Below are 18,803 nucleotides of genomic sequence, written 5' to 3'. Positions count from 1 at the left end.
TGCCACAAGCATTTACTATAGAATACTGTCTCCTGATTTTTAGGAAAATTCCACAGTAGAGTGCTCTAATTCCCTCATTATAAAAACACTAACATTCCAAGTATTATAGCTAAATTAATTAGGGGATAGTAATTATAATACTGATGTTTGGGTGTCCAGAATACCATGTTAAGTACCAAAACACTGTTTTGTTAAGTAGGAAGGTTTTATGTGAAATTTACAGTTAAGGTATAAGGTCACAGATTCATAGTTTTAGGATTCACAGATTCATAGTTTTAGGATCTACCCCTCTGTGTAGTACTGTTACTAAGCAGAGTTGGTACCTTTTTGGGGGTGGGGCAGAAGAAGAGAAAGAAGAATGTTTTTTGTTTTTTGTTTTTTTTTTTTTTTGAGACGGAATCTCACTCTGTCACCCAGGCTGGAGTGCAGTGACCGGATCTTGGCTCACTGCAAGCTCCACCTCCCGGGTTTACGCCATTCTCCTGCCTCAGCCTCCCGAGTAGCTGGGACTACAGGCGCCCGCCACCTCGCCTGGCTAGTTTTTCTGTATTTTTTTAGTAGAGATGGGGTTTCACCGGGATAGCCAGGATGGTCTCGATCTCCTGACCTCGTGATCCGCCCGTCTCGGCCTCCCAAAGTGCTGGGATTACAGGCTTGAGCCACCGCGCCCGGCCAAGAAAGAAGAATGTTAATATGTAGGTCTTATCAGTAGAAACTGGTACATTTCAGTTGACGAATTTTTAAAATCTGAACACTGAAATATTTACATCTTGAAATAAAGATCAATGACTTGAGTTTTTACTTTATACAGCATAGAAGTCTTCTCTATCAAGAGAATTTTTTTTTTTTTTTTTTTTTTTTTTTTTGAGACACAGTCTCACTCTGTTGCCCAGGCTGGAATGCAGTGGCACGATCTCGGCTCACTGCAACCTCTGCCTCCCGGGTTCAAGCGATTCTCCTGCCTCAGCCTCCGTAGTAGCTGGGATTACACGCACGTGTCCCCACACCCAGCTAGCCTCTTGGCCAGGCTGGTCTGGAACACCTGACCTCAGGTGATCCACCCGCCTCAGCCTCCCAAAGTGCTGGGATTACAGGTGTGAGCCACCATGCCCAGCCTACTCAGAGAATTGTAAACAGCACTAAAATGTTTAATATTTAACTAAATATTATTTTACTCATTCAGAAAGTATTCTTCTATAACTTTATAATCCTCAGTGAAAGGAAGAAAGTAACAAAGAAAAGCTTATATCGCAAATTAATTCTCTTTTATTTTCAGCAAATGCAGCTCCATTCACAATCTGTTACAATATAAACACTCTGAACAGTTCAAAGACTCTTTGAACAGTGAAATATGAACATAAATACTAAAACTAATGTAAGTAACTGCATCCCACTCTCCTTCCATACATGAAGAAACTGAGTATCTAGAAGAACAGGAAAAGCTCTCTGATCCCAAAACCCCACCTTGCTAACAATAAAAGATTTAAAAAATCAGACAAAAAGGTTCAAAAGTCCCTTCAAAGTGATTAAAAGAGATGAAACTACATGAAGATGAAAGAGTTAGGAGGAAATTTCAGAATCAGTTTATCCCCTGTCCATTCCCCCAGTTAGTTTAGAAAAAGTTTCTTCAGGCCAGGTGTAACAACTCACACCTATAGTGCCAGCACTAAGGGAGGCCAAGGCAGGAGGATCAATTGAGCCCAGGAGTTTGAGGCCGGCCTGGGGAACACGACAAGCCTCATCTCTACACATCACTTTTTAAAAAATTAGCCAGGCATGCTGTCATGCGCCTGTGGTCCTAGCTGCTCGGGAGGCTGAGGCAGGAGGATCGCCTGGGGTCAAGTCTGCAGTGAGCCCTGATTGCATGCCACCGCACTCCAGCTTGGGTGACAGAATGAGACCCTGTCTCAAAGAAAAAACAAAACAAAACAAACGACAACAACAACAACAACAACAAAAAAAAAAAAAAAAAAAAAAAAAAAAAAACAAGAAAAAGCTTCTTCAGCATCTGTTTCTGCACAAAAATATACCCATGACTCGGTGATACCACTTAACCCTCAGTTTCTTAAGAATAATTCCTTCTTTAAGATGAAATAAAATTTCACTTTTGGCAGGGCACGGGGGGCTCAAGCCTGTAATGCAAGCACTTTGGGAGGCCGAGGCAGGCAGATCACTTGAGGTCAGGAGTTCCAGACCAGCCTGGCCAACATAGCGAAACCTCGTCTCTACTAAAAACATAAAAATTAAAAATTAGATTGGTGTAGTGACACACACCTGTAATCCTGGCTACTTGGAAGGCTGAGGCACGAGAATAGCTTGAATCTGAGAGGCAGAGATTGCAATGAGCTGAGACTGTGCCACTGCACTCTAGCCTGGGCAACAGAGCAAGACTTGGGTCACAAAAAAAACAAAAAAAAAATTTTTTGACTTTCAATAATTAATTGAAATTAATAACCTTCATGATTAACTTTTTCTCATTTTTAAGTAAAGCCAAGTTTTAAGAAAATATATTTATGATGTTTTCCTTTTTTTTTTTTTTTTAAGACACAGAGTCTCGCTCTGTTGCTTAGGCTGGAGTGCAATGGTACAATCTCGGCTCACTGCAACCTCCACCTCCCGGGTTCAAACAATTCTCCTGCTTCAACCTCCTGAGAAGCTGGGACTATAGGCATGCACCACCATGCCTGGCTAATTTTTGTATTTTTAGTTGAGATGGGTTTCACCATGTTGGCCAGGCTGGTCTTGAACTACTCCTGACCTCAGTCAAGTGATCCCCCTACCTCGGCTTTCCCCAAGTGCTGGGATTACAGGCATGAGCCACTCACTGCACGGGGCATTTATGATGTTTCTCTTACAACTAATAGCTTAGTTAGTTTTAACAATGCAAATGTTTATATTTTTAAAAGGTAATATTTTTACTTGATTTTTGTATTGTTCCTAATTTTCATATTTACATTGTTAAGTCTAAACTTTTACTTTTTAATGTGTATACATTCCAATACACTCATTTTAGACTAGCCCGTAACATTTAACCAGTGTTATTGAACTGTCTTTATGCTCTAACTAGACAATTAAAATTAGTTTAATACCACACAGCATGGCAATCACAATTAGTGTAATGTCATACAGCTAGCGTGGTCAGGATTAGACTGCAAATCTAGTTCTCTTTTCAGAAAATATGTTGCTTCATCATAGTTCCCATCAAAATTGTTAGATTAATTTAAGAAAGAATTATGTTTTAAATTTTGTAACTTCTCACATACACTAATGCATTTAACTAATTCCAGGTACCTACATGTAACTTCTCACACAGGAAAACACATTCTTGTTTATCATGACTCAGAGAATTACAAACAGGATTATGGTAGGAAGAAAGATGAAGGGTGCAAATAACATGAAAATCTATGATTTCTGAAGTGCAGTGCTAGGCACTGAGGAGAAATAAAACTAAAAACAAAGCAAAAAAGGCTCAGGGAATTTATAACCTGATAAAGAAAATAAATTATGACCATAATTGTAATATCAGGAAGACTATTACTATATTCACAGATAGTACTGTTTAAGTATTAAAGTATAAATAGGATTATTTTTAAAAATAGAGCTCATATATTCATTCAGCAATTAGTCATTCAGCACATTCTATAGTCCAGCCACTGACCTAGGTAGGAGGCACAACAGTGAAGAAAACAGGTATGGTTCCCATCTATCTGTACAGAAACAAGTAACAAACCATTATAATTATTCCCACTTACTATGAAATCTTAAATTGCCTGTGTCTATATGTAGTGGAAAGTGGGAAGACTGATAAGGTAAGGCCTCACTAATGAATAAAGCAACATTCAGGCTGAGACCTCAGGCGTGAAAAATTAGCCTTTCAAATTGTGCATGCGTGCATGTGTGAATGAGTGTGTGAGTATGTGTGTGTCTGTGAAGCCTGGTGGGCAATCAAAATGGCATAGATGGGATTGGAGAAGCAGGCAGGGAGGTGATCGCACAGATCAAAAAAGCAGGACGGCCCAAGTATGCTGGAGGAAAAGCAAATATACTAATTTAGCTAGAGCATGAGGTTAATGCAAAACAAACAGCACTTGCACGATACTTCCACGTTTAAAAGTCTTAATTCTTACCATGATAGATGTTTCCCTTTTATGGATGAAGGGATAACAGACTCAAAAGAGCTAAAAGCCTTACTAATAAGCCCACACCACTAATGCACTCAGTCTCAAGACCCAGATATTCTAATTCAAGTCACACCAGTACCCCTTCTACCACACAATAAGTAGTAATGAAAAATAAAGTTAAAAAGACAAACCAGGGTAAAAGTCAGGCTGAGAAATGCAAGCTTTACTAGGGACAAAAAGTAACAGAAGTGACATCAATTAAAAAGATGATTCTGAACTCCATATTATATTTTCAAACAGTTCCTTTATGCAAAATAACTACCATGTAGTTTATCAATCATTTTGAATTGTGTCCCCCAGAAGAGTAAGAGAGAGAGAGAGAGAGAGAGAGAGAGAGAGAGAGAGAGAGAGAGAGAGAGAGAGAGAGAGAGAGAGAGAGAGAGAGAGAGAGAAAGAGACTGTGTGTGTAGCTGGGGAAGACAGAAGGCTAAGTACCATGTTCAATCAGAATATTCCTACTTTAATCTTTTTCTTTTCGTTTTTAGAGACAAGGTCTTGCTCTGTCACCCAGATTGGAGTGCAGGGTGCAATCACAGTTCACTGAAGCCTCCATCTCCTGCACTCGAGATCCTCCTGCCTCAGCCTCCTGAGTAAATGGAACCACAGGCATGCACCACCATGCAGTGCTAATTTTCTGATTTCTTTTTTGTAGAGATGGGCTCTCGTTATGTTGCCCAGGCTGGTCTTGAACTCCTGGGCTCAAGTGCGCCTCACACCCTGGACTCACAAAGTGTTTGGCTTATAGATGTGCAACAATGTGTCTGTTTTATGTTAGATTTAGTTTGAAAAAAAGTTTTGCTGTTTGCAAACCTCAGAATATAGTCAGTAAACTTTGGTTCTGCAATCTCATGAAGATTTAAATATAAGATTTATATAAAGATCCTATATTTACATCTTAAATATAAGATTTAATATAAGATTTTATAAAGATTTAAATCTAAAATCTAAGATGTAAAACATACCAGCAGTAGAGCACTGCTTTCACCCATCATATGCCCTATAATAACTACTTTAATAAGCAGGCTAATTTTTTGTCAGCTTCTCTGCTAAATAATAACTATACATATATACATACCCCACTACAGATTATTAAAGGCAATTTCAAGTATGATTTTTGCCTCCACACTTTCAGAAATAATACATATGCCTACCATAAAATTTCTTTGTATGTTAAGGCATTTGTAACATAAAAATGTAGAGTAAAAATACTACTACTACGAACTGGTTTTTCAACTACTAAAAAATGAACTCTAAAAACTATACACTGATGTCAAAAAAAACACATATTACTAGTGAATACTTTACGTGTAATATTGGCAAATACCCTTTACAAAGTTTACTCAAAAACCACTAAAGTAAATCAATCAATTCTTCAACTCTACCAAACTTAAAAATATAGTTTCACATTCGAGCAATAGTATCTAATTACTCAAATAGTCAAATCTATAAATAAAATTTGCAAGTTAGCAATATTAATCATGAATACAAAGAATTAGTTATTTAAATATGCGCACATACCTTTGTCCTTCTTGAAATCCAAAGCATCTTCTTTATCAGTCACTATTTCCTTCATATTGATAATACTCTGATGGGTAAGCTGCCGGAGAATTTTAATTTCTCGAATTGCTGTAATTGGAAAGCCTTCCTTTTCGTTATCCAGACGTACTTTTTTTAAGGCTACCATTTCTCCTATTAAGGAATTTAATAAAACCAGGTTACCAGCTGACAAAAGCAGATTACATTTTTCTTAACTTTAAATGTATTTTAATTTAATTCTGTTCTTTTTTATTTACTTATTTTTTTTTTTGAGACGGAGTCTCGCTCTTTCGCCCAGGCTGGAGTGCAGTGGCCGGATCTCAGCTCACTGCAAGCTCTGCTTCCCAGGTTTACGCCATTCTCCTGCCTCAGCCTCCCGAGTAGCTGGGACTACAGGCGCCCACCACCTCGTCCGGCTAGTTTTTTGTATTTTTTTTAGTAGAGACGGGGTTTCACGGTGTTAGCCAGGATGGTCTCGATCTCCTGACCTCGTGATCCAACCGTCTCGGCCTCCCAAAGTGCTGGGATTACAGGCTTGAGCCACCGCGCCCGGCCTTAATTCTGTTCTTACTTCTCAAAAATACAACCCACAAAATATGTTTGTTTCCAATATACCAAATAATATTTATAGTTCAAAAAATTAAGTCTGTCATTAAACAAATTATGCAATATTTATATAAACCAGGGAATACTACACAACTGTTAAAAATGAGCTAAGTCCAAATATATTATGCTCCCCATTCATATATTCAGTGAAAAAAGAAAGATGCTTTTACATTCACTTGGGAAAAAATAAAAAGAAAACAGAAAGATGCTAGGCCGGACGCGGTAGCTCACTTCTGTAATCCCAGCACTTTGGGAGGCCAAGGACGACAGATCACGAGGTCAGGAGTTCAAGACCAACCTGGCCAACATAGTGAAACCCCAACTCTACTAAAAACACAAAAAATTAGCTGGGCGCCTGTAACCTCACCAACTTGGGTGGCTGAGGCAGGAGAATCACTTGAACCTGGGAGGTGGAGGCTGCAGTGAGCCGAGATCACACCACTGCACTTCAGCCTGGGCGATGGTGCAAGACTCTGCCTCAAAAAAGATGATGCTGAAGACTGGGTGTATCACACTGTCATTTTTTTTTTTAAAGTGAACAAGCGAAAGACAAATATAGCCCATATGCTTATGTATGCATAAAATTTCTCTGAATAGAGAAAAACTCTATCAGTGAAAAAAATATGCTCAGACATATTACTTGCCCAAACCTGGCCAGTTACCTAGTAGTAAAACTGGAATTCAAAATCCAGTTACTTGCCTCAAAAATATACGTTCTTCCCCACTACACTAAATTGTCACATAATTTAGGTATGAGTCAGCTTTGTATCAGAAATGATCCAAATAGAAAATGAAATATACGCACATACACAAAGTCTATTATAAGAAAAAATTCACTATAATAAAGGTTTATTCATTCCACTTCTTTGGAGAAAAAAATGTTCTTACAAATTTTCTAAAAGAAGGAGGTGTATTCTTTTAATCATTACAACTTATTCAATTAATTTTAATGGAATGCCTTCTATATTGTGTATGAGTCCTGGTTTTACTTAACAGTTTTAAAAGTTGTAATTCAATGTTTTTGATAACACATCATTATAAATACCAATTATTACTCTATGAAGTAATTGCCCTCAGTAGTTTCTAACCATAAAGTCATCTCCCATATACTATATGGCCTCAAATAGCTGTGCTGTTTTAATCTATTGGTTTCTTTCTATGAGACAGAGTCTCGTTCTGTTGCCCAGACTGGAGTGCAGTGGCGCAATCTCGGCTCGCTGCAACCTCCACCTCCAGGGTTCAAGCAATTCTCCTGCCCAAGCCTCCCAAGTAGCTGGGATTATAGGTGCCCACCACCACACCCGGCTAATTTGTGTGTTTTTATTTTATTTTATTGTTTTCTGAGGTGGAGTCTCGCTCTGTCGTTCAGGCTGGAGTGCAGTGGCACGATCTCAGTTCACTACAATCTCCACTCCCTGGGTTCCAGCCTCAGCCTCCCAAGTAGCTGGGTTTACAGGCATGTGACACTATGCCCAGGTAACTTTTGTGTCTTTGGTAGAGACAGGGTTTCTTCATGTTGGCCAGGCTGGTCTTGAACTCCTGGCCTTAGGTGATCTCCCTGCCTCAGCCTCCCAAAGTGCTGGGATTATAGGCATGAGCAACCATGCCCAGTCTATTGGTTTATTTCAATAAGCAGTTATGAATAAAGAAAGATAAAATACTAGCTCTATGCATTATTAAGTAAAATACATAGCTTCTGACACAGCTACTTTTTGCTTCTCCTGTGAAGCCTTTTAAAACTTTCTCTGAGTTCCTGATTATGTTATGAAAGATTAAGCTGCTAAAATTGACCTCCAAGGATAGTTACTGCAGGAAAAAAATTGAAGGCTAAATGAAAGTGTTGTGTAAGGCTTATGACAAAAAAAAATTTACTAGTAAGATTAATTCAGGTTAAGATACCTTTCCCTCTGATTAATAACAGTGTAAGAATTATTCACCATAAAAGAGGAAAGAAAAACTAAATCCTACCATATAGTATATCACAAATACTAAAGGAACACTTTTTAAAATATACACATATACAGACTCACTTACATGTACTCATATCTTACAAAATGCATATATAGAATAAAATTAAAAACAAGATGAAACAAAAGCACAATAAATTTGAATTTTTTTGGAAAATTTCCAAAGCTAAACATTAGAAGAGAAACACAAACTAAGTACATTCCGTAGGCCCAAAAGATCCCCAGAACTTGGCATTCTTACCAGTGTCTTTATCCCTGGCTTTGTAAACTTGTCCGTAAGTACCTTCTCCAATAATTCCGATGATATCAAATTTATCCACGCAGCGTTTTCCCCAGTCAATATCTTTTTCTTTGATTTCACCATAGCGAGGCCCACATATTCTATCAAATATAGTTCTAAAGTTTTTATATACAATCAAGCAAATTGAATAAACTGTCTAATAACTTAATATGTACTCGCCACCCAATTGTATATTCTTTATTCTTCCCTACTCTTGCAGTAGTTTTCATCATGTATCCAAAACAAGTAACACTGATTTGGTACTGTGAGTTATCATAAAAATTGAGGTATCATTTCTATATACTGACTCTTCTTCTGTAGACAAGTATTTAAACAGAGAAAAAAAGTAGTAGAGCTTGTATGAAGGGTTTTCAAAAATAAAATGTAATTTTTCAATGAGTAGATTAAACCAACACTAGTAAGAGTTAAAATTCTCTAACCAATCTCCAGGGAGTTTTATTTTTCATCCATTAACAATATACATAATCTACTTTTAAAAAACAAGAGTTTGATAAAGAATGTTAACAAAAATCTAACTATAAAACTTATTGACAAATTTAGACTTATGGCTGGATGAAATCATATGAAAAACATCAAAAAAAAAAAGATTTTTCAGTCTAAGAGAGTACATAAGGTATTAATATAACCAACTCTCATGAATCCACATTTAAGCAGATACAGACGGATAGGACAAAAATCTTAACATTCTTCAAAAAGATACATAATTTTGTAGTATTTTAATATTATAGTAAATCACAGAAATTCACGTAAAAGAATAAAATTACAGTGCTCAAGAAGAGAGTATTTTTTCGCTTTTTTTTTTTTTTGAAACAGGGTCTTGCTTTGTCGCCCAGGCTGGAGTACAGTAGCACACGATCATAGCTCATTACAGCCCTGACCTCTTTGGCTCTGGTGATACTCCTGCCTTAGCCTCCTGAGTAGCTGGGACCACAGGCATGCACCACTACACCAGGCTTTTTTCTTTCTTTTTTTTTTTTTTTTTTTTTTTTTTTTTTTTTTTTTTTTTGTAGAGATGGGGTTTCCCTATGTTGCTCAGGCTGGTATCAAACTCCTGGACTCAAGTGATTCTCCCATCTCGGCCTCCCAAAGTGCTGGGATTACAGGCATGAGCCACTGTGCCCGGCCAGTTTAGAAAATGACCTCAAACACACGCACTACGCACTACCTCAACTGCAATTCTAAAATCAGATCTAACTTAAAGTCTTCACTGTCCCTTGGTTAGGAAGTTAAAAAAAAAAAAAAAAAAAGGCACCAGTGTTGCCCGCCTTTAACTGATTAACAGGTTTTAAGAGAAAGAGGTCTCTCTAGGCACTTACTTGAAGCTAATTTAGGATACAAATTTCAAACCACCTTCTACTCCATCTCTTGCAAAACAAAGAATATATCTGTTTATGGGAGAAAATGGAGCTAAAAGCAAAGGTAGCAGCTTGCCCATTACTAATTTTATTTGGGCTCACTAAATGCTGACTTCTACTCTGCCCAATTTCAGTATTTCTGTGTTATTTCAATCTCTGAATAACAGAAAGTATCTTAAACAAATACAATACCCCAGGAAATTAATACATTACAAATTACGAAGGAAAATTAAATTTGGTTTTATTAGTCATTGTGAATAGGAATGCAAGCAATTATGAATTTTTTCAAAACTGTAATAGAATTCATATATTTAAATTGAAAAAATAAGTACATTTTTTATTTTAAACCTTAATTTAGTGTTTTATGAACTTCTGATGACCCAGAATCAATGCTGGTCAATTTAAGAGCAGGTAGAAAGCAAGCACATACTTAGGCCTCCTTTTACTATGTAATTGTGTTGCTGTTTTCTTTTCCTCTGGACTCTTTGAGAGATCATCTCCTCCTGGTAGCTCAGGGGGCAGCGGTAAATCAGCAAGAAGACATCGGAGTTTCTTTTCTACTTCTTTCTTAACTGCTTTTACTGAAATATTTCCTCGTAAGCTAAAAGTGAAAGAAGTCAGACAAATAAAACAAAAATTTTGTTAAGTAATAAAAATGTGCTTATGTCTTACATTTAAGTAGCAATACTCATGAATATTCAACAATATTTCACATTATAAGACTATTGTCTGAGTTTCTTTCCAGCTAAAATAATACACTATACTCAACTATAAAATGCAAAATTTGGCGTAAAAATGATACAGAATTAGGTAAAAACTAAGGATATCTGCATAAAGTAGGAACTTTCATGATAACTTTGTATCAATATTGATTCATTGTTAACTAATGTACCACACTGATGTAAGATATTAACAGTAAGGAAACTGGGTACAGGGTATTCAGGGTCCCTGTAGTATCTTCATAATTTTTCTATAAATATAAGACTGTTATAAAAATAAAGTTTATTTTTTAAAACGATACAGAATTAACTATAAAACTGTACATTAAAATTGAAAATCCACTAAACATGCTTTGCATAAAAACTCAGTTTTGCAAAGCATTTCTTTTTTTTTTTTTTTGAGATGGAGTCTCATTGTCGCCCAGGCTGGAGTGCAGTGGCGGGATCTTGGCTCACTGCAACCTCCACCTCCTGGGTTCAAGCGATTCTCTTGTCTCAGCCTCCCAAATAGCTGGGACTACAGGTGCCTGCCACCACACCCAGCTAATTTTTCTATTTTTAGTAGAGACGGGGTTTCACCATGTTGGCCAGGCTAGTCTTGAACTCCCGAGCTCAGGTGATCTGCCCGCCTTGGCCTCACAACACCCAGCTGCAAAGCACTTACTTTGATTCTGGTAGAGACACAAAAGATATTTTACTGTAATAAACAAATGAAAGCACACAATAATATTTATCTTGCCCATTTAAATGTCCACAAACAACAGCTAATTCAGCTTTGACCCTTTTCAGGGTTAATTTTTCTAAATTGGACAAGGATTCTTCTAATTTTTTTAAGATTCCAGCCTACTAGAATTACAGCTGAAATTTAAACTCCGTTAGTTAGCTTTGTACTTTTTATGAATGCATAAAGAGCTCTGAGTTCTAAAGTATATCTTAACTTGGCAATTTATTTTAAATTTCCCTGATATGACAAAGTATGTCATCTAATATAATGTGACATGTTGAAAGAGAATCTCATAATGATAATAAAATTAGGACTTCACATACTTTCATAGCAGTTGAGTCCCATAGTGAAAAAATTTATTGCAACTACACTGCTGTGATCAGAAATTACTGAAGATATTATTATCAACGTAAATAATTTAATTGTAATTATCCTCCTATTCATGTTGAACAATAATACTGTAAAACAAATGAATCTTTTAATACCACTTGATAAAAACAACTTAATAATACCATCTGATAAAAACGACTTAATAATCATAGTAAATGTATGTCCTGTGTTACTCACTGAAAGGTTCTTTAACAGAGAAAAAACATGCTTCAAAAGAAACTGGTTTGTAGTTTTGTTTTGTTTCTTTAAGACGGAGTCTTGCTCTGTTGCCCAGGCTGGAGTGCAGTGGCACAATCTCAGCTCACTGCAACCTCCATCTTCCGAGTTCAAGCAATTCTCCTGCCTCAGCCTCCCGAATAGCTGGGACTACAGGCACGCATCACCATGCCCGGCTAATTTTTTTGTATTTCTAGTAGAGATAGGGTTTCACCATGTTGGCCAGGCTGGTCTTGTACTCCCGACCTCAGATGATCCAAAAGAACTGCCTCGGCCTCCCAGAGAGCTGGGATTATAGGCGTGAGCCATCATGCCAGGCCTGTAGTTTTAATTTTAAAATAATGTATCACACAGCCCACTTCTCAATTTTCCTCTCCCTCCATTCAGCAAATATTGATTATGAGCTTCCATGTGCTAGGTATTTTGTAAGGCATTGGAAATTTAACAACACACACTTTAAGCTATAGATTCTTTCAAAAAAGAGCTTCCAGTCTGGAAGACAGGTAGGAAGTAGGATAAAGTGTTATACAAACAGATTCCTAGAGTAATGTAGTAGCTAAGGGTAGCTAAATCAGGTCTGAAATACAGTAAAGGCTTCTTTCTAGAAAAGGTATCACCTGAACACCAACTGAAAATAGACCTATTTAGAATAACTTATTTGAAAACTATAGTCTCTAACTTGTAATGAGGCTTTAGTCAAGAGTTGTTATTTGAAGATTCAAATCAACATTTCTGAGAGCAAAAAACTAAAGTTTTAATTTCAGTTATAATTTAAAACTTAAAAAACTATCTATATTAAATGTCAGTAAATTAACTATCAAATATTACTTTCCAAGAATATTACATAATTTAAAACATTTTTATTGAATATTTGCAATAATCAAATAGAAAATGTGTTTTTTAAAAACACTTCCATACACCACAGCAACAAAAATAAAATGCCTTAAAAAGAAATACACACATGCAACCGAAAAAAAAAAAATCTGACTGAAGAACATAAAATTAGATCTGAACGAATGAAAAGAAACCATGTTTTAATATGGGAAACTAATATTATAAAGCTGTCTCCAAATTATGACTCTATTACATTTGATAGAGTTCCCAAAAAAATCCAAGAAAGTTTTTTTTTTAAATACAACTTGACAACCTGACTGATTACAAAATTTGTCTAAGAATAAAGGCAAAAGAACTGCCAAGAAATTTCTGAAAAAGAGAAATTAAGTAGGATTTGCCCTGTCAAGCTATTCAAAGATCTAGAACTAGAAGCCAAAGGCTGGTTGAAGTCAAAGGATATATATTATTCAGTCTATCTAATGTTTTATAAAGAACTATGAATTGTGAGTAATTTTAAATCCAAAGATTTACATAATATTCAGGTTCTAGGCTTCCTCTTTTAAAAAAGCAAAAGTTCTAAGACAAGCTTAAATTCTTGTAGAGCAACATTGATGTTGCAGCTCAACAGCAGAGCTATTTACTCATCACAAATTTACTTCATCCCCTTCATTTTTATATTACTGTTTGCCCCTAAAATAGAAATTTGAGTTTGGGAGCCAATATACCATGTATCTAAAGACATTACAATGGTAAGATACTGACAAATAAAATATGCTAAAGAAAAGAAAGTAGAGAAACAGATATAGGTAAGAATTTTTATATATAGAAATTAGTGAGATGAATTACACAATAAACGGTACTGGTAACAACACTGGGTTGGGGGAGTAAAGAATCAGAACACTTCTTTACACTATAACCAAAAGCAAACTTCTATGAGATCTGACTTAACCTTTTTAAATTTTATAAACCTAGAAGTCTTAAAGAAAAGAGAATAGATTTGACTAGACAAAAATGGAAAACATCATATAACCAAAAGCAAAACAAATGTCAAAGATAGGCAATAGATTCTGAGAGGCAAAGGTCAACATCTCTAATATAACAACTAAAAACCAATTTGAAAAAGGGAAACAACTTTAAGGAAAAGCCAGCACAGAATACAAGCAAGCAATTCACCACAAAAATAATAAATAACCAATAAATGTTCTAGAAAATACCATACCTCATGATCAGAAAAATGCAAAATTAAATAATTACATATTTTAAAGAGTGTCAAAATTGACACTATCCAAAACTGTTAAGGCAATTTCATACATCTGGGTGCATAAATTGGTATACAGCCTTATTAAGACATAATTTGGCAGTTTCTATCAAATTTTTAATGTGTGTACTTTGACATGTTAACTATCCTATAAAAATTACCTAAATATACATAAAATATTAATATATAAGGAGAGTTTAATAGCAAATAATTATAAACCTAAGTATCCATTAATCAACAGAAGAACACGATACATCCATTCCTGTAATAAGAATACTGGGCCCATCTATATCAACATGGAAAGATCTCCAACACATTAAATGAAAAAGCAAGTCAAGGAACATTATCCATGATATGATCCTAATTTTAAAAATAATAATAAAACAATCACATTCTCTGAAAACACACAGATTACCATCTATCTCATGATTTTGTGGGAAAACAGACTGCAATTTTGGAAATGAAGCAAAATTCAAAGTGAGCCTAACATATACCTTTGGCAAGGAAACATGAAAAAACAAATGAGGTCGTGTCAAAAGAATAAAGGAGTCAGCTTATAGGAGCTTCCACTGGCCAAATTTCAGACAATGTGAAGGTCAAAAAGAATAGTGGCTATTACTATTAGTAACACAGAAAATAAACAAAAATCCATGAGAGTAGAATGATTAAATGGGATATGGGGAAACATGTATTTACAAAACAAGGCCAGCTAATGTTAAAAGGAACGGCAGAATTAGAAAATAACCATTTTCAATTTGTGCAGCAGCAATGGAAAAAAAAAATCACTATTTGCAGCCCCTACTATAGTAACTGAATTAGACAAATATCATTCACGGTTGCTAAACCATTAGGTGACAGGTTGTTGGGAAAAAGGATATTCAATCACTGCCAAAAGTATTACCCTACAGCTCACTTCTAATTGCAAAGAGGAAAATGTACCCTCATACATGGAGAGACCTTAAAGTTGGTCATCAACTTAACCAAGTGATCACATCACTACTAGCAGAGTAAGACAATCTGATATTTTGGTCCTCCTGTAACAACAGCATAAAATACATAAAATCACCTCTTAAATATTCTGGTTAAAAAACTGTGTATTCTTTATCTAAACAAAGCACAAGTAATTTCCAGATTATGGGAAATAAAGGGGTTAGAGAAGAACAAGTTAAATGATACCAAGAAGAAATAATCAGATAAATCCAATGGTGAGACATTCTGTAAGATTACTGGCCCAGATTCTTAAAAAAGTCATGGGGCTGGAGACAGGGGGTAGCTGGGGGAGAGTACTGATTATTGATTATATACAGTGCATGATATTATTGTTTGTTTATATTAGATTAACTACTGTTGATTTCCTTGTTATCACAATAATGATACTGTGATCAAGCAGGAGACTGACCTTATTCTTGGGAGATGACTTAAATATTTACGGTATAGTAAAAAGAAACATATACACAGCCGGGAGCGGTGGCTCACGCCTGTAATCCCAACACTTTGGGAGGCCAAGGCAGGCAGATCACAAGGTCAGGGTTCGAGACCAGCCTGGCCAACATGGTGAAACCCCATCTCAACTAAAAATACAAAATTTAGCCAGGCATGGTGGCGTGCACCTGTAATCCCAGCTACTCCGAAAGCTGAGGCAGGAGAATTGCTTGAACCCAGGAGGCAGAGGTTGCAGTGAGCCTAAATGGCGCCACTGCATTCCAGCCTGGGCAACAGGGCAAGACTTCATCTCGGGGAGAAGTATATACACACACACACATACCCTCATTAGTTCTCTTAAACAACTAGAGATGGAGCGTGTGCATATGTGTGTGTGTGTGTGTGTGTGTGTGTGTGTGTGTGTGTGTGTGTGTGTGTAATTTTTTCCTTTTTTTGAGACAGGGTCTCACTTTGTCACCCAGGCAGGAGTGCAGTGGCGTAATCACAGCTCACTGCATCCTCGACCTCTCAGGCTCAGGTGATCCTCCCACCTCAGCCTCCCAAGTAGCTAGGACTACAGGCATGCACCACCACAGCCAGCTAATTTTTGTATTTTCTGTAGAGACAGGGTTTCGCCATGTTGCGGAGGATTGTCGCAAACTCCTGGGTTCTGCCATCTGCCCACCTTGGCTTTCCAAAGTGCTCATTACAGTTTGAGATTACAACTGTGAGCCACCACACCCGCTGAGACGGAGCACATAAAACAAAATGTAACTTCCATCCAGTAAACACAGATGCTAACTGTATTATTCTTTCAATTTTTCTAAGTGCTTGAATACTTTCAAAATAAAAGAAGTATGAGGGAAGGGGAGAATTTACTTGGACATAATAAAACAGCAAAAACAAGTGGAGTAGAGGTTTGCAAAATCAAGAGGCCACTCAAAACACACACACACCCTTTTGCTAATGTATTTGTGGATACAACAGTGAGAGTCAACCAGGAATACAGACACAGGCATGCTCAAAGAAAGCAAAGATCGAAAGCTTTCCTTAAGATACAGCAATGAGATCATGCAGACCATTACTCACTCTTCTTTAAAATGATCTTTAAATTTACAGTGAGTAACAAGTAAATAAAGATACCTCCCATATTTGGGTTTCCTAAAGTATGCTGTAACAGAAAAGATTGTTTCTTTACCTCAAGAGAAATAGTTTATAAACCACTTTCAACTAATAGCTGTTCAGCAAAAACCAAAAAGTATACAACGGTTACTAAAAAGAAACTTGTAAACATAAAATTACCATGAGCATTACTTTCGGACATATAAAAAATATGTCCTGGGGGTGCTCCTCCTTCATTATAAAAGGGGATGGAAAACCAACCAATAGTTCCTCTTTTACGAAAACCAATTATTTTCAAAGGAAGCACTAGGTCTATTCGTTACACAACAGATCTACATGTTACATATATAATGGTTCATATATTATACAATGTAAATCATACTTTGTAATTTTTACCTTTTTTCAATAATCTAAAGCAGTTTTAAATATCTGTAATATTTCCAGCAGTGCTGATTTATACTAGGACTAATTATAATAACTGAGATGCATAACACTTTACAGCTTGCAAAATTCAGTCCATCAACTCGTTTAATATTTGCAACTAATCTGTGAGGTTAAACTGTAAATATTTTCACCCATGAACAGAACTAAATGGACTGAGGCACAGAAAGATTAAGTCATGAGAGTAGTAAGAAGTACAACTGGCACTAAAAACTAAGCTTTCTACTACAGCCCACTAACTAATGTTATTGTACTTCTAACAGCATTATAAATAATAAATATAAAATAAGTCTCCTGTGCCATCCATTCCCTTCAGCGTCCATTTATTTCCAAAAGTAATCACTTCTAACCATTTCTTTTTACATTTTTATTTAATCACCTAAAAACTTTTATAAAAAGTAAAACAATATCAAGTCTCTTCCTCATATGTAGTTAGTACATACATTTCGGTAGTTAAATTACAGACATCAAAATAAGGAAAGTTCCACTGGTGATGAATTAATCTTTGGCCACACAGACATGTACTGGTAGTGCTCATGAATCTTAAGAAACTTCTGTATCCATTAAACATACAAACACATTCAAAGAAAGAAGAGACAACAAAAAGGGGAAAAAGCAGAGGAGACAGAAAAGGTAGATTTAAAAAAAAAAAGTAATGAACAAGAACTAAATGTGCCATCAACTAATTAAAGACAGATGTATAAAGAATATCCTCATTAAGTACTCATATGTGTACATACAGAGTTCTTGAAAATATCCTAGTAAAAATTTACTCCTAAAGCATATATGAAGAATAAAGTAGAGAGCCACCAGTCTCAATAAAACATGGATTCTCAGTAACAGGTTTACTCTCTAATGAAGTAACTCAATTCAATGAATTAACAGTCAAACCTGCAAATACAACAATTATAGTAGTATAATTAAATAACACCTAATTAAATTGGATGGGGTCTCCCAACAACATTTTGATTATTTTTAAAAAGGCACCTCAAAGGGCATGAAACTCAAGAATTATTATTTCACTTTTGTTTGTGTTAAATTACAAAATTTACATAATGCCAAAGTAAGCACTTGTCCACATGGCATTTTTATCCACAAAATCTATTTTAAAAAGTCAGCTAGAAAAACTACTCATCTAGTTGCTTTTTAATGGGGAGTGGGTGGGGGTGGAAGCTCTAATTTCTTCATAAAAATAAGAACAGCTAGCTGGTATAACAGGCAGATAACAGGCAGATAAACCACACAAGTCTAATTCTTCTACACTAGGACACAAAAAAGAAACATTCTTAGTTGTATTTTAACTTCCTCTTCAGAATATGTTTCTCAATAAAAAATAAGTCATACCCTCAATGTTCATAATAGAAATTTTTTAAACATGTTAAAGGAAAGCATAATCACATTATCAATTTTCTTTCTTTTTTTTTTTTTTTTTTGAGGCACAGTCTTACTGTGTCACCCAGGCTGGCTGGAGTACAGTGGTACGACTTCGGCTCACTGCAACCTCCACCTCCCAGCTTCAAGTGACTCTCCTGCCTCAGCCTCCCTAGTAGCTGGGATTACAGGCAACCGCCACTGCGGCTGGCTAAGTATTTTGTATTTTTAGTAGACACGGGGTTTCACCATGTTGGCCAGGCTGGTCTTGAACTCCTGACCTCAGGTGATCCACTCGCCTCAGCCTCCCAAAGTGCTGGGATTACAGGCTTGAGCCACCACGCCTGGCCACATTATGAG

At 36.2% G+C, this 18,803-nt stretch overlaps 1 protein-coding gene across 2 annotated transcripts in view; it reads right to left on the bottom strand.

The window, feature by feature from the left end:
* CDK13 (cyclin dependent kinase 13) overlaps positions 1-18,803 on the bottom strand; it is a 141,528-nt gene that overhangs the window by 88,731 nt on the left and 33,994 nt on the right. For both annotated transcript variants that reach the window (XM_010364254.2, XM_010364252.2), the window contains exons 3-5: positions 10,377-10,547; positions 8,532-8,671; positions 5,700-5,870 (exon numbers count right to left, since the gene is read on the bottom strand). In XM_010364254.2, the coding sequence (XP_010362556.1) occupies positions 5,700-5,870; positions 8,532-8,671; positions 10,377-10,547 (482 nt within the window). The remainder of the gene's footprint in view (positions 1-5,699; positions 5,871-8,531; positions 8,672-10,376; positions 10,548-18,803) is intronic.

The sequence above is a fragment of the Rhinopithecus roxellana genome, chromosome 6 (assembly GCF_007565055.1).
Source record: "Rhinopithecus roxellana isolate Shanxi Qingling chromosome 6, ASM756505v1, whole genome shotgun sequence".
NCBI lineage: Eukaryota > Metazoa > Chordata > Mammalia > Primates > Cercopithecidae > Rhinopithecus > Rhinopithecus roxellana.
The sequence above is the reverse complement of the archived record's forward strand: the minus strand, read 5'-3'. Positions and strand labels throughout refer to the sequence as shown.